This window comes from Pholcus phalangioides, unplaced genomic scaffold (genome assembly GCF_987345545.1).
Source record: "Pholcus phalangioides strain wild (caught in Gottingen) unplaced genomic scaffold, Ppha-v1.0 ptg000008l_1, whole genome shotgun sequence".
Taxonomy (NCBI): Eukaryota; Metazoa; Arthropoda; class Arachnida; order Araneae; family Pholcidae; genus Pholcus; species Pholcus phalangioides.
In genome coordinates, this window is record NW_028301601.1 from 60,746,750 (window position 1) to 60,771,716 (window position 24,967).

The 24,967-nt window shown below is 36.9% G+C and overlaps 1 protein-coding gene and 1 non-coding gene across 3 annotated transcripts in view; both read left to right on the plus strand.

Annotated features, from left to right (window-relative positions):
- The first annotated feature begins 932 nt into the window (after nt 1-932).
- LOC149084693 (tRNA-uridine aminocarboxypropyltransferase 1) overlaps nt 933-24,967 on the plus strand; it is a 32,635-nt gene continuing 8,600 nt past the window's right edge. The window contains exons 1-5 of one of the 2 annotated variants that reach the window (XM_089235116.1): nt 933-1,234; nt 2,839-3,066; nt 3,889-4,026; nt 5,603-5,850; nt 10,093-10,139. In XM_089235116.1, the coding sequence (XP_089091242.1) occupies nt 2,842-3,066; nt 3,889-4,026; nt 5,603-5,850; nt 10,093-10,139 (658 nt within the window). In that variant the 5' untranslated portion in view covers nt 933-1,234; nt 2,839-2,841. The remainder of the gene's footprint in view (nt 1,235-2,838; nt 3,067-3,888; nt 4,027-5,602; nt 5,851-10,092; nt 10,140-24,967) is intronic. The other variant, XM_089235117.1, reaches the window with a different exon arrangement.
- Nucleotides 13,153-13,226, plus strand: TRNAF-GAA (transfer RNA phenylalanine (anticodon GAA)). Its single transcript has one exon. It is a non-coding gene; the product is annotated as a tRNA-Phe (tRNA).

Here is a 24,967-nt window from a genome sequence, read left to right on the forward strand (position 1 = left end):
TGTAATACAATCAAAACACATCACTCCCTTTACTTCTGATATATAGATGGCGGCACTGAAAAATCAAACACGACACTTCATACGCACTCAGACTGTTAGGTACTCACACAGTTACACTTCCGGCACAACTCACTAGGTAGTAAATCGCCCATAGACCTGAGTTGTGGTCGGTTTGAAAGAAATAAAGGCACACTACTACTAAATTTAACACACTACCAGCGTGAATCTCGAACATATTTCTTTGAGGCAGTGATCCCCAAAATGTGGATCGTGGTATCCGTGGATTCTGATTATATGAATGAAGCTGAAACACGTGCATCCAAGAGTCAATTGAAATGTTTGCTAGCCGAAACAGAAAAATCACGAAGAAAATTTTCGTTAGATCCGAATTCGTTAGCCAAGGAAAGACTCATAGGCGGAGATAGACTTGGAAGTCTGGTGGGGCACGGTATTATTGCCATCGTGTCTATGCCCCCTTCCCCCCTCCTGTATCTCCGCCCATGGCAAGACTGTATTGTAAATCGCAAGAATGTATCCTTTGTTTTTCTCGAGTTTATATGGTCAGCCCATAAAAGAACATTGTTGGTGCTGCTATCTGTATTTCGAGTAGGCAGACGAGACAAGGATTTGCATCATTTATAATTGCCACAAATCTGACAATCTTGTGTAACATTTATTCATAAAAGATATCTCCTGCTGAAAAAAAAAAAATCCGCAGGAATTTAAACGAACGAAATTGATTGCAAAAACCTTTTCATTTATTATTATTTTCTCATTTATATCTCAACTACAGTATAAAGTTACCCAGGCAAAGTGATAAATTGCACCTTATGCACGTTCTACCAATTCGATAGAAGATGGCAGCACTTATCCCTACAGATTTCATGATAGAGAAGAAGAAGAAACTCCGGCTCCGCATTTGTTGAGCGGTCACAGCCGTCCATGTTTACTGCCTGAAAAACGTGAAATCACCATTTTCCGACAAGTGTATGTTATCTCATCGTGGCAAAGTGAAATTTATGAGAAATTTAGAGCTCGGCCTACAGTTTTAGAGTGCTAGCCCTGCATATTTTGTAGTCCTAGTAAGCCACTGCATGTTAATTAATATCATTAATAATATACAACGTGGCCGTAGGGTTTTGTTTTGGGCTGGGGATTTGCGGGACATCGCTACGGGTTCCTCTGAAACTATTGATCAGTACCAGTGCAAATTGCTGTAAGTGATACTTTAGTGGTGAGTACTATTTATATTATTTAAAATTTTGATCTTGACCTGATGTCTCTTACTTGTGGTGCTCGTAGGAGCACTGTAGAGAGCTCGATGCTGATGACGGATTTGTTTCTCCAGAGAGAGGGTTGATCCTCTTTCCCTGAACAGCTTTTGAAAAATCATTAATTTTCGTGGGGAATATTTTTTTTATACCGGTTAGTTAATTACAAATATACAGCAGCTGCCGCTTATAAGAATCAAGTTCGGTTCAGCCATTTTGATTCTTACAATAAGTTTTTCTTATATCCACATTTTTTTTTATGTTGCACCTATATAGCTACCGCTGAAGTGGTATGCAAGGGGGGTATGCAAACTATTACTAACAAATAGTTGGAATATTATTGAATTCAAGTTAAATCTTTACACATAGCCTATACCTTAGAATAAATTCTAAAAAAAAATTCAATTTTATCTTAAAGCCAGTAAATTTTTTCTTGGGTTTTGGTGGATTGCATACGTTAAATTATGTGTTTACATACAGTGAAATCTCGCTACAATGATATTCGATGCAACGATAAATCCCTCTACAACAATATTTTTTTCAATTCTTATTTAGCAAAGCTTATAGCCTAATATTAAATTGTTGCCTCTCAATATAACGATAATCCCTCTGGAAAGATATTTTTCCGTGGCCCACAGAGTATCGTTATATCAAGATTTCACTGAATTTAAAATAAAAAAAAAGTAACAATATTTTCTGGAGGATTTTGACGTGCAGCTTCACTTTTTGCATATTGTGAATATATTTGGGGAAAAAACAGTTCCTCCTTGGAAAGATAAATAGTTCCCTCTCGCCTCTATACCCCTCCCTAATCCCATTCTAACAATCTTGCATTTTTATTTTTAAGATAAAAAAAGTCACACCTTGTTCTATATAGAAGGTAGTCATTGTGATGGTCTAGGGCCAATTCATTGTAACTTTTCCACCAAGTGCTTCGTTCACTTGAATGAGTGAGGATTAGGAGGCGTTGAAGGTGTCTGTCAAAATAAAATAAGTAAAGGGGAAAGGAATAGCTCCTCCATGACCCATATATTCGTAAAAACCACTCAAGGATTGGAAACAGTTTGACCCATATATGCGTCATTGCCTCTTGACTGGTTAAACTGAGATTATGATGTTTTTGTTTTATTATTAAAAATAAAACACACAAATTGACGATAGTAGCATGAGTGGGAATGGATGGAAACTGATATCTTTTAATACAACAGTCCCCCCTGATGGCAAAAAAATATCCTATATAACAAAAAAATAATAACCAAGACTATTTCAAATAACAGAACCGATCAGGGCATAAACGTTTTTCTGGGTTCAGTCAATAAATACATGTGGAATTAGAACTCCAGATACAATGTCTCATATGCAAAAAAGTGAATATTGATTGGAGCATATTTTCATATTTATTTCCATGCACTTGTCTGAAATAAAATGTAACAATACACAACGTACACCAAGACTCTGAGTTAATTATATGAGTAATTAACTCCAAACTATAAGTTAGGATATGTTCGTACAATGATATGAATCATTGTAAAGAAGACTTCATTTGCTTTGATATTTCTGTCAACAGGTAATGACGGAAGAGATACCAGAAAAGAGGCGATTGATCGAATACAGCTGTTTCTTCACAAACAAAGTTGATGACCCATTCAATGGACTCTGCATAGATGACTCAGACTTTCTGAACGATGTACCAGAACGAGAAGTGTGTCCTCAATGCAACAGGAGCAGGCGCTTTTATTGCTATAACTGTTATGTACCAGTTCCTGGGATCATGTCAAAAATCCCATCTGTTAAGGTTGGTTCTTAAATTATTTTCGAAAATGATCTCTTTTTTTTTTTTTTGCACGAGTAACTAATAATGCATTTTAATGATGATGTTTCACATGCATTTAAACTATTTTGAGTGCTCCTCAACATGCCTCCCCCCCCCCCACACACACACACAAAAAAGTTGAGGCTGACAGGGCTCCAGCCCTGGGAGTCTGAGATGATTCTCATTATTTTTTTGTATTTTCATGCTATAAATGTATCACTAAGGGGCCCCTGATAAAGTCTGGTCTGATGGGACTTCAAAAGGGAGGTTATTATGATTATTTCATAATTATTATCCCAGTCCTACAATTGCTTAATTTCTTTTTCCAGCAGTGTAAGGTTCGGGAGAAAAGAGGTTGGAAAAAGGCTGAGGAGAAACAGGAGTCGCGAGAGAGGGAAACGAGAACGATTAGAGACATTCGAAAAGAGGGTTAGTGTAAAAGTTTTGTACCGAAGAGACAAGACGGTTTCGTGGAGGTGTTGGATAATAAATTAAATAAAGTGTTGTTTTCTTCCTTTTGGGAGTCTAGAATCCAGTTATTTCGCCCTGGAATCGTAGTGGAGGTACAGCCGAGGACTTACGACCGATAAGAAGAAGAGGGGAACTTTACTAGCAGTTTTTAATTCTTGCATGACATAATCATGCAGAAGCAATCAATGAATGAATGAAGCAATATTATTTATGAATGGACTTCATTGTAGTTTGTTTTGTGCATTTATACAAGTTGTTTCACCTAAACAAGGTGAAGGTAGCAATGAAATGTAATGTTTCTACTCGTATTTCATTGTGATGCTTTCATTACAGTTGCCTGTGAAAATCGATATCATTAAGCATCCAAAAGAAGTTGATGGCAAGAGCACATCTGCTCATGTAGCAGTCCTGGCTCCAGAAGACGTCACTGTCTATACTTATCCAAATTTTCCAAAATGCGACAGAGAAAAGGTATTCCCTCTATGGAAATAGTATTTATTATTATTTTTCCATTTGCCTATACTTCGGCTACCAGACTGTTCAGCCTTGTTGGTATGTGCTTCAGTATATATATAAGTATTTTGATCACCAAAGCAGAATGTTTAGCACTGTTCTGCGACGAGACCTCTGCTGACTGGAAATGTTCTGTGGTAAAAATCCCCATACATATAATAGTATTTTTGGAATTAAAAGTAATTTTTCTTTACTTTAATAGCTATAAAAAACCCCTTGCAACATGAATGACGTATCTTAGTTCTACATGCTATTTGGATATTTTTTTCTAATTGGAAGCATGCCTCTGGGATCAATGGTTCGCACAGTGAACTGTTGCAAGGGGGAACTATGGAATCACCCTGTATATGCTACTACTACTTAACCGAACATGTACCTCGTACACATTCCTCTATGGAATTTCTAACGAATCAGCACATGCCAGAGAGAGAGAATGTGTGTTCTGAGTATTATATTCTTGGCCCTAAGGTATTTATGTTGTAGAGTTGCTCTTGTTTTGTGTTCATGCTGCCATATGGCTTCTATTTTCTGAAGTAAAGATGGAAATGTTTGTATTTTCATGTTTTGTCAGTATGATGTTGTAGGCCTGCCTGCTCTCTGTGAAGAGAGCGCCCTGTACTTGCTGCAATCCAGAGTATACCAAAGAAGTTCTGTCAATAATAAAATTATACCATAATGGTATGGTTTTATTAATTAACCATGATATGTATATACTATACTTAGATCTGGGAATGGATATACTATACTTAGATCTGGGAATGGATATACTTGGATTAAGATCGAACAATTCAAATGGATTTCTCTTGAATGAAGAAAACTTTGGTTTTATCTTCATTGCAGTTTCTTTCCTTATCCAGATAGCGTTGATCTTGTAAATAGAGCGCCATAACCCAAATAGATAGGATAGTCACCTAACATACCAGAGGGTGTTAAGAAGTGTTCAAATCATGATACCCAACCAATTAGTCCTTTTTGGAGTCCTTCCTGACACGGAATTATAACTGAAACATCTACTACTTTACTGCAAAGCATATTGCTACATTAGGAACCCCCCCCCCCCGACATGGCACTGACAGTTTCGCACAGAATTTATTCAGTTGGTATTTATCCTAAAACCAGAGGACTCAAACCTACTACAAGATCCTCTGGACGAGAGCAGTGAAAGAATAAAAAATATTGTATGATATGGCTGTTCAGAATCCATACATCCAGGAAAATCGGTCAAATGCAAGTACAGTTAATCCCCTCTTAACAGTAACCCCCCCCCTCTCCCACCTTGATGATGGCATCTGAAGGACAACTTCAGATGCCATCATTCTTCTTTTACAGCCAAATAATAATTCCCCCTTGTGTAATAAAAGGATACATTTCAAACCCCTGATTAATGATCACCTCTCTTTTATAAACTCTTTTTTTTGTCCCACCTATGTCTGCAAAAGAGGTGTTTTACTATAGTTTATAACTTGTTTAAAAATGTAACAAATTATTCTCCATGCCTATTGACCAAGACTGTTATTGATGGATTCTTTTGCAGGTTTTGCTGATATTTCCAGGAAAATCTGCAATGACCCTGAAGCAGATTTTTGGCACTAACTCTTCTGCTGATCATGAGAGTGATTTCCCATCAGATGTGAATACTTCACGGAAAAAAGTCCAAAGTTGTCCATGTGTGAATGATTTCAAAGATACCACGTGTTCACGAATCTCATCTGATTCAAATACTCATAGTGACACTGAATTTTCCTCACCTTTTCCATATGATAGAATCATTTTCATTGACAGGTATGAACTGAATGCTTTGAGATATTTCTTATAGAATTCTTTGAAGTTATAGGTATTCTATAAATTTGAATAACGTGATATGCACAAATTAGTTTATTTACATTATATAGTCACATATACCACATGTCTCTTTCTGTGAATAACTCAAGTTTTCATACCCAACCAAAATGGCTTTAGATAATTGTTATCTGTTTCTATCCAATTAAACCTTTTCATACATGATGTAACTAACATTATTGACAAGAACCTACAAACTGATATCAGTTTTCTTGGATTTTTCTAAAGCATTTCGCAGGGTGCCCTACAGTAAATTTCTGCTCAAACTAGCAAACCTTGGCCTATGTGTCCAACTGCTGAAAAGGATGGAAGCTTTTCTCACTGCTGTCAGTTTGTCTCCTTCAAGGTCCAAGAACTCTCTATTCCTTCTGTTAAGTCTGGCATGCCCCAGGGCTCGGTCCTCTCATCATTATTGTTCCTAATTTGTATTAATGATTTGCCTAAGTCCATCAACTGCCCTATCAGACTCTTCGAAAAAAATTATCTAATTTAACAAGCAGTTTAAAATTATTCCGACCAAAAATCTTTTCATTATAACCTAAATACCATTTTGAATGCTGCCCAATTTGTCAATCATCCTTAAACTCCTCAAAACAGCTTTTATGAAAGGTATGCATGAAAGTCTTCTCTTCAAATTTCCTTACCCAATCAACAACTGTTTTGTCTCCAAGGTTTTCCATTACAATCTGGCGTAATAATCTCTGGCGACCTCCACGTTGATCATGTCTTTCACAAATGTCTCCAAAAACTTTTTTTTCTCCTTTGGTGTTTAACCTGGAAAATTCCACCCATCACATCAAAACCTCTTCTTTCAAACCTATATCCTCTCAGTTCTCTCCTATGCCTGTGCATAGGCAAGTTAGAATCAAACCTACTACATGAACCTCTGGACGAGAGCAGTGAAAGAATAAAAAATATTGTATGATATGGCTGTTCAGAATCAGCTAAAAACTGAAGGTCTCAGTTGAGTTAGCCATCATGTAGCCTACATAGATAGATAACTGAGTATCATAGGCAAGTTAGAATCTATACAAAATAAGTCCACCTGCTTATCTTTTCAACTGCTGGTCTTATTATAAATAAATCAACTTGTGAGAAAATATGCATACAGGAAGCATATGCAAGAGTTCCTTTGAGCTGAAATAATTAGTGAACAGAGAGAAAGCGGTATAGGCATCACCAACTTAGATAGTGAAATGACTAGGCTATTCCGAATGAAATTCATTAAACACCAGTGGGCTACATAAAAAAAAATTGAAGAAGCACACTTCCAGTCTAATGTACCTACAACAAATCTATGCAAATCTAATATTTTTGCTATGAATAAATGCATTTGGTTCTTTTTCTGTCGTATTCAAAGAAATTTACCCTGCAACATTTGGATGAATAAAAATTTGTTGATCCTGCAATACAGGATGGGCAAAAAGTCTGTAGAAACTTTAAAAATTCATAAAAACTGGAAAAATAACTGAAATAAAAAATAGTTTGCAGGGTTAGCTTTGCTAAGTCACTGGAATTTTAAGACAAGGAAAATAAACCTCAAAAAACAGTCGATGGTGCTGATGTACACAAGTCACAGAAAAGATATTCAAATAACGAACAGAATACCTCCAAATCATTTATTACAGCAGTATGTGTTCCACATGACCACCACCATCACGGGGGTAACACATTGCAGGCGAGTCACAAATCCAGCAATGGCAGAGTGCAGCAGGTCCACATACACAGTTTACAATGGTGAACTGGGTGTGGATTAGGAGCGTAAGTTCTTATAACTGTCGTATTTGCATATTTCCAGTGAAGTCTCTCGTACCAGCACCACGTATCTGCTATTTTTCGAGTTATTTTTTCTGCCTTTAAAAAGTTACGGTGAACCTAGCCATGTTTTTTATTTTGGTTACTTTTCCAATTTTTATTCATTTTTAAAGTTTTTACGGACTTTTTGCCCACCTGGTATGTGTAAAGCGAGTATTGTGCATACTTTTGTACAAATACACATTTTAATTTACAATGAAACACAGAAAAATTATAACATTGTTTCCTGTAAATAAGCTGTACTCAGAAAAATGGTCTAAGGAAAAACTTTCCTTAACCTTCTTATAAGCTCCAGTATTCTCATTGAAGGTCTAGTACATAGTTTTCCAAACTTTTTGTTCCATCGCCCCCTTCTGAAGAAATTTTTTTTCTCTCATTGGCCCCCTAACTCAAGCGAACACACTGGCCAAGTAGAAGACAAGCAAAGTAATTAAACTTAATTTCATACATTTCACTTATTGTTCAAGTTTTCCTCAAGAATTTTATAATAATGCAAATTAAACATCGTCCTGAAAAGAATGAAAATAAGAGCAAACAAAATTGTTAGTTAAAAATTATTAAAATCCCTCGTTGTCAAAAAAAAAAAAAACCTTTAGTGAATAGGTTGTGGGTTAGAATGAGCAGCAAGAGATGAAAAAGTTAACTTTAGGGATTATGTAAGCCATGGCTTTATTACGGGCAATTCATGCGTGATTGCAAGATGATGAATGTTCAAATAAAAGTTTCTGTACAGAGGGTTTTAACCAAATGGAATGAATGATAAAAATAGGTATCTGTGACCATATCTGATTATAACAGTTCAGTAAAGGGTTCACAGCACATTATTTAAATAGGATTTTTCCCAGGAAATTATTATTTGGCCGCAAAGAGGGGGTGCCCGCATTTTCAGGATGACCATTAAATAATGTTTTTCTGTATATTTTGATGATTGAAAGTATATCTCACCAATAGTTCTACCTCCACTTTTTAAAACCATCTTTATATTCCTTCTTAACCTGTGGATGCTCAGCTTGAATGCTCTCAAAATTTTGATTTATGGATTAATTCTAGAGGCACTTCTCTAGAATTAGTCACAAAATAGTGTGGGGTACTCACTCAAAACCAGAGGGATTTCAAGAGCTTCATGGTGGGCCCCTTGGTAAGTTGCATTCTTGCCACTTGCGGCTGAAGAGGAGACCCGTGGGTGGAGAGGATTTTGAATTCACCCAGAACCATGAGGATTTTAAGAGCCTCAGGGGGGTGCTTGACAAAAGGGGTGAGCAAAATGTTCATTATTTATGAGACAAACCATAAAATCTGCTCTTGGTAAAGGTATGACGAAACCTGCCCAAGACAGACACTGTATGAAATGAAAACCTGTCTTGTGCAATGTGGAACAAATTAGCATTATTCCCATCAATTTATGTGGGAAAGTTTGATTTAGGATGTAAAAGATTCTCACATTTTCAGTAATTTTAGGATGGGAATCAATCTTATGTCAGGGTACTTCCATATTTTTTGGTGTAACTGTCACAATTGTCGTTACCACTGTCGCCACAGTGGTGGTCGGCTGAGTTGGTTTTCTGTAAAAAAAAAAACGTACATGTCTTCATAATTTGCTGTGTGCTTCGTTTTTGCATGCGAGATTTAACAGGCTGCACTGTGGAAGACTTCAAACAAGATTATCTGGAATTATTCATCTTTATTATCAAAGAATTATCTGTAGGTGCTAGTGTACTGTTTTAGCCAAAAACTATTTTTGTTACCAAGTTATTTCTGTCATTTTGCTTTGGCTCGAGTAAATCTTGTAGGATACTGAAATGGTACTATGAAAAAAAAAATTAATTTTGAAGTTTTTCAAAAAAAGTTTTTTGTAGGGATTTTTTTCCATTATGCTATGATTATGTTGTCTAAGACGGTTATCCACCCGCTGTCATAGTTTTTCCTAATTTTTTGAGTGGGAGCCCTTTGTGTGGTTTTTAAAATTAAAAAAAAATTCTTTCAATGAATGTCATCTTATTATGTACTTTCAAATACCTCATTTAATTTAAATTTATTCCAACTATTCAGCATTGCTCTATAACAAGCCTCCACACAGCCATTTGGCTACTCTGATTTTTCAAGGTAATTTTCAAATCATCATGGTTAAACTGCTGAACACATGGTCACTTTCCCTGGGTCTAATTGGTCCTCGTGTATATTGAAGCAATGAATGATCATGTTGTGATAAAATATGCAACAAATGACACACTCCCCCTGAACCTTAAAGTTTTGAAGTTCTTTTTTTAGCATAACAGACACAAGCCAAAACATTGCTTAATTAAGTATCCCCACTTCCATTATACATATTTGTGTATGTACAAATTGAAAGTTTACTTTTTACCTTTTTAGCACATGGAGGCAGTCTAAAAAGTTGTATGCAGATCCATTTATAAAAAGTAAGTTCATATATCACTGATATTTATTCTCACATCAATGTAAATTTGAATCACACTGTATTTACTGTTGTTTTTACAGTTTTTCCCTCTCATTCTTTGATTCCTCCATTAAAGTTTACAATTGCCGCTGTGCTGTCATGTGGGCATCCTGCTGGACTGTCATCATGAGGATCCCGGTTGGAACCCTATTGGTGGCACATTGGTGGTTGGCTAAAGTTGATTTTCTGCGGTTTCCCTACTTTGAGGTGCGAATATGAGCCTTTTTTCTCATTTAAAAAAGTCTCCCCACTCAGAGCAGACAGACTTTCAATATGATACTTATATTTACATTACATGGTACATTCAACTTCAACCCAGGCCTGTCGGAGGATGGCTTACTTTGCTACCCCATGACGGTTCATACATTCACTTCAAAATATGGAGGGCAGGTGGCAGCACTAGCAAGTATACGAAACAAGCGCAACTCTGACAACATAAATCATTAGAGCCACACATGTACACACGCACACAATAGGTTGCTGCATGTACCAATTCATTAGAAATTCCAGAATGTGTAAAAGGTGCATGTATGGACTGCAGTTTAGTAGTAGTGAAGTTTGCTATACAATGTCATAATTTTCATTAAAGAATGGAGATAAACAAGCTTGAATTTAAATAGCTTGTCATCCATGGACTCTGAGTAGATGCAAAGATGTGGGGAAATGCTTTCTCTGATTCAGTGTTTCTTTTATTTGAGTTTTCATGAAATGAATAACAAAAATATGCTGCTAATATCAATGGAGGTTTATATAATTGGAGGTAGCTCTATTTTATTATTATTATATCATCATGGCTTCAAAAAAAATATTGCAAAACTGTTCTGAAATATACAGTAAAAGTCTGTTATAACTAGTATGGCTTATGATGAGAATCTCATTACTGCGATTGATTCACAAGTGATTATCAAAGAGCAAAGATATTTGGTACAAAATATAGTCGATTTTGGCAAGGTATTTATGAATGAAAATCAAAACACATTTGCTATAAGGACAACAGAAATTCTTGAAAGGCGCATGCTCTCGTTCTCCATCAATTACAGTTAATATGCTCCATTTTACAAACCTCAAATTTACGAACATGCATGACATAGAGCTAATGTTAAAAGCCACTCCATTTTGTGAGCTCTCATTTCTATGAACTCTCCATTTTACAAACTTCATTTTTCTTTCCCTTATTTTTGGTTTTTTATATTCTTCCAGCTGCCCCTTAGTTCACTGTAATCAAATGTAAACTTAAATTTTTGGACGTTCTACATGTCTAAGGCCAGGATTACACTAAAAGTTTTGTAAAAGTGTTTTTATAAAACTTGAAAAATACAACCAATAAGCTGATCGTTCACATTTGCCCAAATGTAACTGATCAGCTTATTGGTTGTATTTTTCAGGTTTTATAAAAACACTTTGCTGAAACTTTTATAGTGTAATCCCGGCCTTAGGAGAATCAGCAGCTTGGATACTTATTTGTACCATTTGTAGGCTTGTGCATGGATACATTCTCATGACACTACTATAGGTCTTCTATTCTTCATTTAAATGCTAGCTTAAAGTTATAGTTGAGATATAAATGAAACATATTAGACTTTTGTCACCTTCATTTGCATTATGATGGAAATATTTTGGGCTGCTCAAGTGTTATCACAAATGAGTGGTAGCATTATTAAATGTTTTGTTCTTCTGTTTGACAAGCATCTTCGAGAGACAGTGATTAAGTCATGCAAAAAGTTGATGCAAAACCTGTGTTTAACAGTAATCACATTTATTTTGCTACGCAAACACAGACTTAACCTCAACATTGCATTATTAGATCACTGAAAAAACAGGTGCACCCAGGTTTTCATCACTTATTCTATTTTGAACCTTCCTGAAAGATGGATCATTGTTTCTCAGAGATGCTCATCATTCATGGGCTGTTGCCACGCAGGTCACAACAGGTCTTTGTTTTAGCCTGTCATCCATTTTGGAAATTAAGTTATTAGTACAGTTTTGTTGCAATTAATAAAGCTATGCATTATATGCTATACATGCTTGGTAGCTCTGAGGGTTTATTGAAATTTTCAGTTGTCACAGAGGTGCTCTCAGCATCTGGGGCTACTTTACCACACACCAACTCCAGTCTTATATCACCATAGAGCAATTTCCAACCAGTGGAGTTGGGTGGGAAATGAAGATGCCATCCATCGGTGATCGCCCAGGCCCAGTAGGTAAAGAACTCACTTCTGACATTCTGTGCTCGGATTCGAACCCATGGACCTTGATGGTAACCTTCATAGTGGAAGATGAGCATCTTACCACTGGCATTTGGGGCTGGCTCATGATTATATATGAATAATACCAATTTTGCTTGTTACGCAGTATCTACCCAAGTAGCTTGTTAATTTTTCCCATTCTTTGTGAAAGGTTGAAGACTTTTTCCAGAGTGCAAGAGCTATTTATGGGTTCTCTAGTACAAAAATATGTTTCATTGGTACTACAGATAATATATTTATTTGTATTGAAGAATTATTTGTTTTTGTTGAGTTCCATGGAACAATCTTGTAAACACTAATGCTTCATACAAGGATGACGTCACTCTCCGCTACCATACGAAGGTTTTTAACAACTGGCTGTTGCGAAGATATATTTCGGAAAGAGAGAAAATTCAACTGTTCCTGCGGGGGATCGAACCCACGTCCTTTCACTTTCCTGGTGAACGCCCTAGACCACTAGACTACAGAGGCACAGAATCTCTCAATCTTTCCTTGGAGCTCGTGTACACTGAAAGGGACCGTACATGGACGGCCGGACCAAACTCAGGCCAAGCTTTTAACTGCTGACATTGCCACCAGATGTGCGACTTATACAAGGATGATATGGATATAAGTCGCCATCTGGTGGCAACGTCAGCAGTTGTGAGCTTGGCCTGAGTCTGGTCCGGCCATCCATGTACGGTCCCTTTCAGTGTACACGAGTTCCAAGGAAAGATTGAGAGATTCTGTGCCTCTGTAGTCTAGTGGTCTAGGGCGTTCACCCGAAAAGTGAAAGGACGTGGGTTCGATTCCCAGCAGGGGCAGTTGAATTTTCTCTCTTTCCGAAATATATCTTCGCAACAGCCAGTTGTTAAAAACCTTCATACTAATGCTTTATCATGAACATCTGTCCTAGAAGTATATCAGGAGTTTAGTCTGTCCCCTAAGAGTAACTTCTATTTATTTCCTGGAAGGACAGTAATTGCTGGTTTTGATTTCAAGAAACCTTAATGATCTTTAATTTATTTTATTTTTTTCTGGATGCTTATGTCAGCCGAACAAATTGATCTGTTTCTTTTTGTTACAAAAAAAAAGTAAGTAATATGTCCATTGACTACCATTATATCTTAAATGCATAGCTGTAACTCTTCTTTACATGTTATTTCTGTTCAGAAGGACTTTTTTATGTATCCTATATTTACAGGATGTTTCTAAAATAATACCACAACAAAACAAACACTTATCACCCTACAGAGTATGGTGGCATGTGCAGTTCATGACAAACACATACTCCCACACTAGTTGGAAAAGAGGAGAAAGAGGTAAGAAATACACACACATGGAAAAAATGATTTGATCAAAGCAAATAAACATCTATAATCATTTGACATGAAGAAATGAAACCATAACATTTGCATAAATTAAAGAAATTATAATTCTGTGAAAAACATCAGACATTTTCCAGAACATACAGGAATCCTTATGTGAATGATGCATCACCAGCATCGAGAATGATAATAGAAATTTCGGTTTAAATGTACCGGCATAAGAGAAAGTGTTAATTGTTGGGAAATAGAAATTTTTAATAGCGTTATCAGTGTTCTTCTTGTCTGTAGTGACTGATGTTTGTACATACCTTATTTAACCTTTTGTTTCCTGAATAAATCTTTAATTTTTTTGCAAATACTAGGTTTTGCCCAAGGCTTTGCTCGTGTGGATTTCATAATCTGAAAATTCTCCCTCACGACTATTTTATTTTGCCTGTTGTGGCCTTTTATTTGTATTTGCTTAGGTGTTGAATTTTGAAAAATCGCTTCTCACTGAGTCTCTTCATTATAAAATAAAACTACTCACCAAATTTCATATTTTTAGACTGAGCGGTTTCGGCTCGGCTATGATGAATCAGTCAGTCAGGACATGTTATTCTATATGTATAGATTATTTCAGTATTTTTTATTCATGTCAAACAGTTATTGATGTTTTATTAGTCTTCATTAAAAAATTTTCTCCATGTTTTATGAGTCTCCTCTTTTCAAATATAACGAGTGGTGTGTTTGTGCCAAAATTGTGTGTGAAATCTCCTCCTCCAGCAAAGAATAGCTACACATAAAACATATTCTCAAGAGCCAAAGTGTTTGTTTTGATGTGTTCTTTCACTTCTTGAAATTTTTCATATCCGTTCAAAAACATGTTGTATTTAAATATACTATTCTTATTGAGTTTCTTTTTTTTTTTGATGAAATAGAGCAAAGGGAGAAGCCATTTAAAAAAACCCCTCATTGAATGATTTTTGACAACTAATTTAAAAATCAAATACCATCTTGCATTCCGAAACTCTCTAAATTGCACAATTTTCTTTTATGTGGTATCTCCTCTGAAGAAAATCATCAGGATATACTGAAGGCATTTACAGTAAAAATATCAGTACCCAAAATAAAGGGAGTGGAAAGCTATTTCCGATTAGAAAGATTATGAGTAGATATGTTGTAATGCTTTAGAGCTGGTTAAAATTAATGTGGGAAATTAGCTTATTTTAATTATAGGAGCGCACGTCTACATAAATCTTGACAAAATTAGCTCATAAATTATTTTTGCTATTTATTCTGTCACTGACATCAAATACATGCTGTCGATCTGCATATACATTTAAATATGCACATGTAAAAATATTTTTATTTGCTCTTGATGTGGGAGGTATTACAGCATATAACGCCTAAGCTACATATAAAATCTGGATCTCTAGTTTCTTCATAAACTTTGACTGACTGTTATTTGATTTAAATGTTAATTTATGTAGCTAACTGATACTTGTTAATACCATTTTTTATTTAAAAAATGGTAAATATAATGGTAATGGTCTCAAATGCAAGGACAGATTTTACTGTTGAACTCGCATCTTTCTACACACTGACGGCACAACACATACAAACCACCAAAATTCAAGCATTCACCTCTTTCACTTCCAATATGTTCAACGGATGGCAGTACTTCTAAAACACATAATACACATTCCTAAGAAACAAATATCACATTAGGTACACAACATATTTTGACATACACTATTTTGATAGGAGTTCCTGAGGTGCATGTGTGGTTTAGTAGTAGTAGTAACACTTGTCAAGCACAAAACATGCATAATTCCGACATCATAAGTACCTCTGTGTCATGCATATCCCCACACACAACATATTCCAGTATCACCATTTCATTATAAATTCCCCAGAAGGAATTTTACTAAGTGCATATATGATTTAGAAGTAGTAGATGAACTTATAGAGCTTGAAAATTTTTGATATCTTGAAGTAAATTTTATGATAGTATACTTCAGGACAAAGTGTTTCTCCAATAGAAACCATTCTTACAAATTATTTTTCTGTGTAGTGCATGCTAACTCTTTCAAACGCCATCTTTTGACAAGAAATTTGAATGATGGACAGTTTAGCTAGTGGAGATAAACTTGAAAAACTGGATATCATTGTTTACACATGGGAAATGGAGGGAGGGAGTATTAGATTAGAACAGGGTTGTGTTCTTTTTCCCAGCTACATTTTTTTATTGCCAAACTCTAGTGCAGTGATTCCCAACGTGGGCGTTAATGCCCCCTTGGGAGCAATGGAAAGTTCCAGGGGGCGGTAGAAGATATGGGTATAACATAGGATCCTTTGGGTTAGATTGCGTTGGGTGGGGGGCGATTTGAGAAAAACATTTCTGAAGAAGGGGGCGATGGGACAAAAAAAATTGGGAAACTATGCTCTAGCAGAAGAACAGATACTTGATATACAGAACTTGAGGGAAAGAAAAAATACAAATTTCTTTTACAGGGTTACCAATGAAGAGTCCCAAAGGAAGGGGGAGAGAGCTTGAATAAATTTTTGACATTTACACAAGACCGGGGTATCTTGTCCCTCATCGTTAAGGGGATTAACATGGATTTTAGGCCACTGGCGCCAAAAAAATAAGGTCTCAGTAACCCTGGGTGTGATAGGGGGCAAAAAATATTGTCCTTTACACCAGGGCTCGAAAAATCTCCAAATATTCACATGGCCCTTCAGGAATGTAACTGAAAATGATAGATGTCCAAATCATACAATATTTTACACGCTTGAAAAATATTATCACTAGATTTACTTACTTGGAAAAATTAAAAAAAAAATTGATTCATTTACATAAAAAATGTTGAGAAAAGAATTTGGTCAACAATTAAAAATCTAAAATTTGTCAGTTAGCACTCATTATAATTTTCCATGTGGTTGACGTCGGAAAAGAATTCAAGTTACTATTCACCTTGCTTATAGAATCATAGCCGATTTACTATGTGGGATCAGGCTGCAGGTAAGGACCTAGGATAGGGGGGTGTCGAATTGAATTGTAAGACAATGGATGAAATTACCTATTGCCACTAAAAGCCTGGCGACATAAATGGGTGAAATATTTTGTGAACCGGTGAGAAAAAAGAAATTGGAGGAAAATTTCTTAGCCTTCTGACTTATTATATTTCAGATTTTCATACTTTGCTATACAAATATGAGAAGCCATACAAGGTTGGACGTCTGCTGTCACCTGTAAAATAAAATAAACCAAAACTCTTTTATAATTCTCCCAATAAAATGGTTGTAGGTTTTGAACCGACAAGCAGAATGAAAATGAACAATGTGTGGTATAATACTATAATTTTTATGAGCATTCCAGTGTTAATTTCATGCACCAAAATACTGATAATTACTAAATTTTTTCGTGTTAATTCAGTGGCAAAATAACATATTCATTTGTATTTTGGCGCATAAAACCTACGCCAGTATGCAGAATAAAAACAACAGAAAATATAACACATTTTGCTCGTTTTAATACTGCATACCGGTTTGAAACAAACTACAACTTTACTCAGAAAAATTACAACATAGTTTAGTTTTCATTTCATAGATGGCAGCGCACAGATCCTATATTTTTTTGATGGATATTTTTTCCGATATTTTTTTATAGAAAAGCAATGTGGCATAAATATTTTTGATCATTTTAGAATCAATCGCAGAATTTGTATTCCTTCCGAACTCTTTATACAACATTGTATAATATAAGTCATGGGCGGAGATGCGCCCCCCCCCCCCTTCCCCAGCGTCAAAGGTGGAGTCGACTAATCTAATGTATATGTTGTGTGTATATATCAATTGACATCATCATCGGGCCCCACCCCCAAATTCCAAGCCTATCGCCGCCTATGATATAAGTCCTCATAATGTATAAACTTTTTGAAAAAATAATAATTTTTCACGTTTTTGTGCAAACTAAGTCTTTTCTCTCTCCCATAATATCATGAATTCTGATGCTATTTCGCTGGAAGTGAGGTTTTCCATTTTCTAGAACAGCCTTGATGCAGCATATGATATATGATTCCATTTTCAGCCCAGTTGCAGTATATGATTCCATTTTCGGCCCAGTTGCAGTATATGAGAGTCCATAACCGCACTGGGCTGCTGGATATTAGGACCTTGAAAATAGATCAAAATACGTTGACTAACACTTGCTTCATGGCTGCCAAAGAAAGCAATTTCTATGAAATTTCACGCGTTTCTGAAGAAACACTTGTGTCATCGCCGATGAAAAAAAAAAAAACGAAATGCTCAATTTTTCTTATATGCCCGCGTCGGGCATGTGGTCGAAAAAAAAAAATACATGACTAGTCGTAATTTTTGCATGCCCCGGGCGTGTGGGGCAATATATTTGTCCAGCCCTTGTTCACGCGCATAATACCGTTAGAGAAGAGAAAGGGACGATATTTTTCTTCCCCCACTGCCTCAAAAGCAGAAAATTTTTCCCTCTTTATCACCGTTGTATGAAATTTACCTGCCACTCCTCATGACGTGAGTGAGGTCGCCACGTTATAAGGTGACTACTAAAGTGGCAGGGGCGTAGCCAGAAATTTCGTTCGGGGGGGGGGGGGTACCACTTTCATTTCGGAGGGGGACCAAAGTGACAGAACAATGGATTTGGCCATCTTTTTCCCTTTTTTCGGTCATTTTCTCACATTTCGGGGGGGGGGGGCAGACCCCCAAGTCCCCCCCCCCTCGCTACGCCCTTGTAAAGTGGGATAGATAAGTGAGTTGGGGTTCTAGGGGAAGAATTATTAGTTTTTGTGTTTTGAGCTCTTGCACTCTCATTGTTCTTGTTTTTGTGACAAAGTTCAAGGACAGAAATGGACCTCTAGCAGAAAAATCCGGAAGAAAGTTTTAGGCCCCAGAAATATTTGTACCCGAACAAGAATGTCCGAAATGATACTTCTTTTGACTTTTCTATGGCCATAGTGACCCTCATTCTTCATGGCGGATATGCTGCTATAAATTCCAAACATTTTGTTCTGCTCCCAGCCTGCAATTTAGTAATTATGCAAAGGAAATTTTTTTATGCGGTCTGGCACCTGGGATTTGTCCAGTCTCGTTCTAGGACAACCTATACTTTTTTTATATAAAAGGAACTGCATGTATTAGAAAACTGTATTTACTATTATTATTGGACATTCTGTATTTTTGATGTATTCTCGCACGCCTTATTAGAGCGGGTTGAGTAAAGCTTGAGTAAGTATTTTTATGTAAATCACCAGAGAAGCATTTTGAGATACCAAACTTGGATTGTATTAGCTTAATATTCTCCTCTCTCTCGTTTGAAATTGAAAATTTCAGAAAATATCTATTAGCATGAAAAATTAATGGCACAATTTTTTTTTAAAGTCAGATTTCATGCTTGCATTGAATTAATCTTTTAAAAATGCAACTTTTATTTTTCCTCACGAAATAATAACTACATTTATACAACCCTATATTATGTGCACATCATATAAATATCAGTTATTGATGTGATCAAATGCTGCTGTCGTTTTAAACGGGATGCCATAACCTCTTTTCCCCACATAAACTTTCTCATTTTTAATTAAAGTCATCAATTTTCTTGCTCATAAACCGAAAAGTTCTCATACTCAGATTTCTAATAAATGAAGACTTACAGTGATAATAATAACAATTTTACTTCTATAAAGAGTTTCTAGTGGCGGTACCTGATGAAACCGCATACGCTCTGAAGTGTCTGGGAGCTCATTAAATTGCTTGGAAACCCCTCTTAATATGGCTTTTCGCTTCGTAAACCTACCTCCCATCGTGAGCGTTTCATTTTCGTACTTTATATGAAAAGTGTATACAGTATGTGGATAATAGTGTAACTTTCAAATAGGATGTTTCGTGGGTCGAATATGTGATCATATTAGGCATAGAAAATGCACTAATTTTAAATTGGTTGGGAAATGAGAGAGGTAAAGACTTGGATATTCCGAGTCGTCTTCCGTATTTTGCATATTTCTCCGAGCTGCGCTTGGTTTTTCTGGTCCGTGAATCCAAACGTCAATTGAAATTCGCCCCTTTTTTAAAGCCTCAAAACCTCTTCGACTTTTGGAACTTTCACTGAGAATGGCTTCTTCTCACAGTTCCCCGAGGACGCGTTTTCCATTTTAAGTGCTAATCTCTGGAATTTTCCTCCCGTGAATAAGTTCGTCAAATATATATAGTACGTATTTTGGTGTTTGAATCGCTCTCGGCGGGCGTCTTGAGTTAATCTGTTTGGCCTTGGGTGGGAATTTCCTTTGATACAGGGGGTTGGGTCAAAACAACACAGACGGGGATAATAGATCGGTATTTTTCATCTTTGAGTTATTCTTATCTTCATGAGATAAGTGTTATTGGCGTATGATTGTATTTTTAGAATTATTTTCTTCATTGTATTTTTTATGGGGGTGGGATTGCCCACGTCATACCGTCGCGATATCTCTGCATTGCACAATAATTGCAATGACTTGTGGCTCAGCGCTTCTAGATTCGTGTTAAAATTGTGAAATATTTTCCTCATATTCCCATTTGTTTATATTTATAATGATTTATTAATTAATGTCCGCCTTTGAACCACAATACTTTCTTGTGGCCCCCAAAATCTTGGGATGACTATCAATTCGTATCAAATTGTTTTTTGAATGAAATTACATCGTACAAAAATTTCATGACAATGTAAATCTCCGCCGGCCATCAGCCGCCCCACCTATGAGAATTTTATAAATACTTCTACTGGAATGTGGAAGTAGACACATTTTTTCCCACCATATTTTACAAAAATCTAGAGCGATATGCGTTAAGCTCGTTTCCACGCGAAGGAAAAATCAGGTAGTGGTGAAAAATTTTCCTTTGCTTCTGTGATCACGTGAGTAAGGCTTTGGGTAAGGGCAAAAATTTCGATGTTATTTATCTTGATTTCCAGAAGACATTCGATCGGGTCCATTAAGATAAACTTTTGAAGCGTTTACTCGAGATTGGGATTGGGTCAACTTTCTGAATTAAATAGACTCGTGATTGAGAGGTAGGTCACAGCGGGTTATGGTGAACGGCAAACTCTTTGATTAGACAAGTGTCACAAGTGGAGTCCCTCAAGGAATTGTCCTTGGCCCTATACTTTTTTCACTTTTTATCGATAAATTCGATCATCATCTCGGTATCGATGCGGTTGTTAGCAGATTCGCAGATGACGTTAAATTAATGGGGTGAGTCGAAAATGAAAGCGATGGGGAGTTGCTGCAGACCAACCGCGACCCCCACTCTGCCCCCTAGGGGATATAAGCTGGTTCGTCTCACGAGACGTGGGCCACGGTGAAATGAAAATTCACCGTGGACATCCAGGACCAGCAAACCGCCCACACCAGACCAGACAGCCACAAGTTTACCAGCAGCAGGACCCCTCCCACAATTGCTCCAGACCCACTTTAACAATATTTACCGTGAGCAAGTGAATGGAGCGTAACCTTTATTCTTGACAACTGCATGGTCGTTCATATTCGTTCGAACCACCCACGTTTCAATTATGATTTCTGTGGTGTCATTATTCAGAATGTACCTAGGATCACCGATCTGGGCATTCTTATTCACGAGCGGCTTAGGCTTTTCTGGACACTGTTCAGTGGTGGGGCAAAAAAAAACCCCTCAGAATGCTCGATTTCATTCTTAAGGTGTTTTCGCCTTCTCCTAAAGTGCCCTTCCCCTTTTCCGGTGCTTAGTTCGTATGCCGTAAGGTTTTGGAGACACCTACAGAGGGATATAGACTTGGGGGAGGGGGGTTTGGAGAAGAGCTACGCGTGCTCTTGTTGGTGCACAAGGCGGTGGGTAAGAGACAGCTCCAAGTTGGGGTGCCGCCGCACGGAATTTTTCTCTAATAGGGTTGTTAAATGGAACAGCTTACCCCCGGGAGTAGTAGTGTTTTGTGCGTTTCTGGAGTGGTCTGTGTTCCATCCTTCTATATATTGCTTATAAAAGCACAAAACAATCAGGTAAGACTTGATGTAAGGTAAGGAAGCTAAAAAATACATTACCCTAAGGTTATAAACCGAGAAGGAAGATAGCACGACACCACTCCAGAAACGCACCAAAAAACAACAGGACCCCCCAACGAATCGGTACATGCGGGAATGTGCGTGTACGTGTAGTGCAACCTGACGTAAAGTTTGTTCCTGTGTAATGTTTGTTATGTGTAGTGCTGTCATCTGCCCCCAGTTTTACTAACTATGAGTGAAGTGTTATGGTTGAATGATTTACCGTTGTAGGACTGTTGCTCTCTGTGGCGAGACTTTTTAACGGGGAGATCGGCTCGCATTTGCGCCTTGAAGTTGGGAACCACAGAAAACCAACTTCAGCCGACCACCACTGTGGGGTTCGAACCCGGATCCTCGCATCACGAGTCCGGCACTATAACCACTCGACCACCACAGCGGCCACATGGGCGGATAAAAATTTTAGGAACTCCTGCGCTAGGGTAAACTCTAGTGTAAGGTTACTTTATGGAACTACTTACACCAGCTGGCATTTTTTAATCGATTTTTTTTTTAATTATAACGAGGTTATAAAATTAATCGTTTTTAATTCGTTGCACGGATCAGTGACGTCACAGCTACATAAAAGAACTTTTATTGAAAACCAATTAAGAAATTTGAAAAAATAATTTCGTTGAAAAGAGAATTTTTTCTGCTCAAATTATTCTTTAGAAATTATCTCCCCCCCCCTCAAAACCGAACTAATTATATAATGTGTGGGAAAATTAATTAATTTTGGAGCTCTTTTTTTTATTGATTGCATAATCGGTCATCGATAATAAAAAACAACAGCCATAAGTGATGCCGTGTGAAATTTAATGGCTGCTTCATTATTTTTGATCGTTAGGAGTTAATTTATGGGAATGCGTTCGTGCTCGATTATTAGTAATAGGATTATTTACATGGTGAGCATGAAATAAGTTGTGGCCTGTTGAGGAGGTGCTGCAGCTGATTGGTAACGGAATTCTTACGGAGTCCATTGAACATATGGATATATACTTGATTTTCGAAATTAGTAAAATCAGTTACCCAACAAGTGCATTTATAACAGGCTCGGAAATGGAGTTTTACGGCTCATCTAGGAATTCCCTGCGAGTCAAGTTAGGGGCGTGACCCATAGTTCAAGAATCTCTGGCTGTAAGTGGATTTGTATGATCCAACCTCGGAAGTCACTGCGAATCGAATTCGGATCGCGACCCATAGCTCAAGACCCACTAGAAAGGGTTTTACAAAATTCGGCCCCTAAGGGGGAAGGGGGGGGGGCATTAGTGGGTTTAAAGGTTATACAGAGAAATGACGCCGAGCCGAAACCGCTGGAGCATTATTTAAGAAATTTGGTCAGTACTGTTATTTGATGACGTAAAGACTCACTAAGAAAGGGTTTTTCAAAATTCGACCCCCAAAGGGGTCATAAGGGGGGTTCAGAGGTTATACACAGAAATTACGCCGTGCCAGAACATTGAAGCTATATGTATGGAATTTGGTCGGTAGTTTTATTTTATGATGTAAAGACCGGCTCAGAAGTTGTTTTTGAAAATTTGACCCCTGGAGGGGGGGGGGGGGTCTTAAGAGGTTTCAATTGTTACATAGAGAAATGACGCCCAACCGAATCCGGTGAATCTATATTTATGAAATTTGGTCAGTAGTTTTATTTCATGGCAAAGACTCACTCTAAGAAGGTTTTTCAAAATTCGACACTTTAGGGGGGTCATAAGGAGGGTTGAAATGCTATGAAGAGAAATCGTGCCGAGTGAAAACCGCTGAAACTATAAATTTGAAATTTTGTCAATATCTTCATTTTATGATGCAAAGACTCGCTATGAGAAGGGATTTCTCAAAATTCACTCCCTAAATTAGTCTCAAGGATGAATTTTCGGATTTCCAAATTCACGCGAGCGAAGCCGCGGCTAACAGCTAGTAGACGAATAATTCTAGAATTGCAGAAAATAGTTAATTTCTTCTTTCAATAATTCTGAAAATATTTGAAATAAATATTTTCAAAAGTAGTGGAAGAAATAATATCAGCATCAGCGGTAAAAATTTCATAATTGATAAAAAAAAATAACAATAATAATTCAAGAATTGGTGAAAGAAGTTACTTCCGAAAATGATCGATGTAAATACCGTTTAAAGATTTATTGAGACAAATAATTCCAGAGTTAACGGAGTAAATAATTACAGAATCATTTAAAGCAAATTCAGAATGAATAAGAGAAGTTGTTAATCCGAAACTTCTCCAGAATCGGCGAAAGAAATAATTTCAGAGCTAATGGAAATCAATAATTAATGAAAAAAAATAATTGAAGTCTTCAGTTATTTTGGACACCTGTTCAACTCAAGGGCTCTTCTGTTGCGATGTCACTGTGCCATTTTGAATCTGGAGTCCATTTTATACAGTTCATGCCACTTAATGCCATCACGTATGGACTCGGCGTGACTGATAACAATAATTGAATGATAACTATATCCGAAAAGTTCCTTTTGCAAGTACGGTGGCCATATACCGTTTGGTCTAAGAGGGCATATGGTAAACGGGTGTTGATAAAACGGCGCAACTCTGTTTTTCTTTACCCCATAAATGTTTTGCAAAATGTTCAATCGCGTTTCCTTTTATTTTTTAATTCTATTCTAAAACGGGACTTTCTTTATCCTTTGAGCTAAACTCGGCATTTTTGTTATTCGGCCATTGTGAGGCGTTAGAATGTAACAATGTATATCACGAATTACGATATCTTTAATGTGCAATATGTTTCTTGGATCCGTAGAGGAAGGATTATCTCGGTAAAAGAAATTAGAATCTGGTCAATTGGAAGAAACTGATCATGAACTGAAGAAAATTCTTTTTTTTGCGTCATACATTTATCTTCAGCTTTAGAATGTCATTGCAAAAGCTGCTCAACTAGTACATGAATCACAGCCAATGTTACGAGCTGATTAAGTGCATAAAATACGGAAATGCTTGTCCACAAGGGAGAGGAAGAGAGCACACCTTCTAACCTACTGCAGTCGAATCCCGTTTTAACGAATGCCGTTGTAGCGAAAAAAATCTCGTTTTAACGAACCCTTTTCTAATCCCCCAGATAAGTTTACACAGGAACAGTTCCAAAACCTGGAAATTCCTTTATAACGGAATTTCGTTATAACGAAGTGATTTATCCGGTCTCTTGGAGTTCGTTA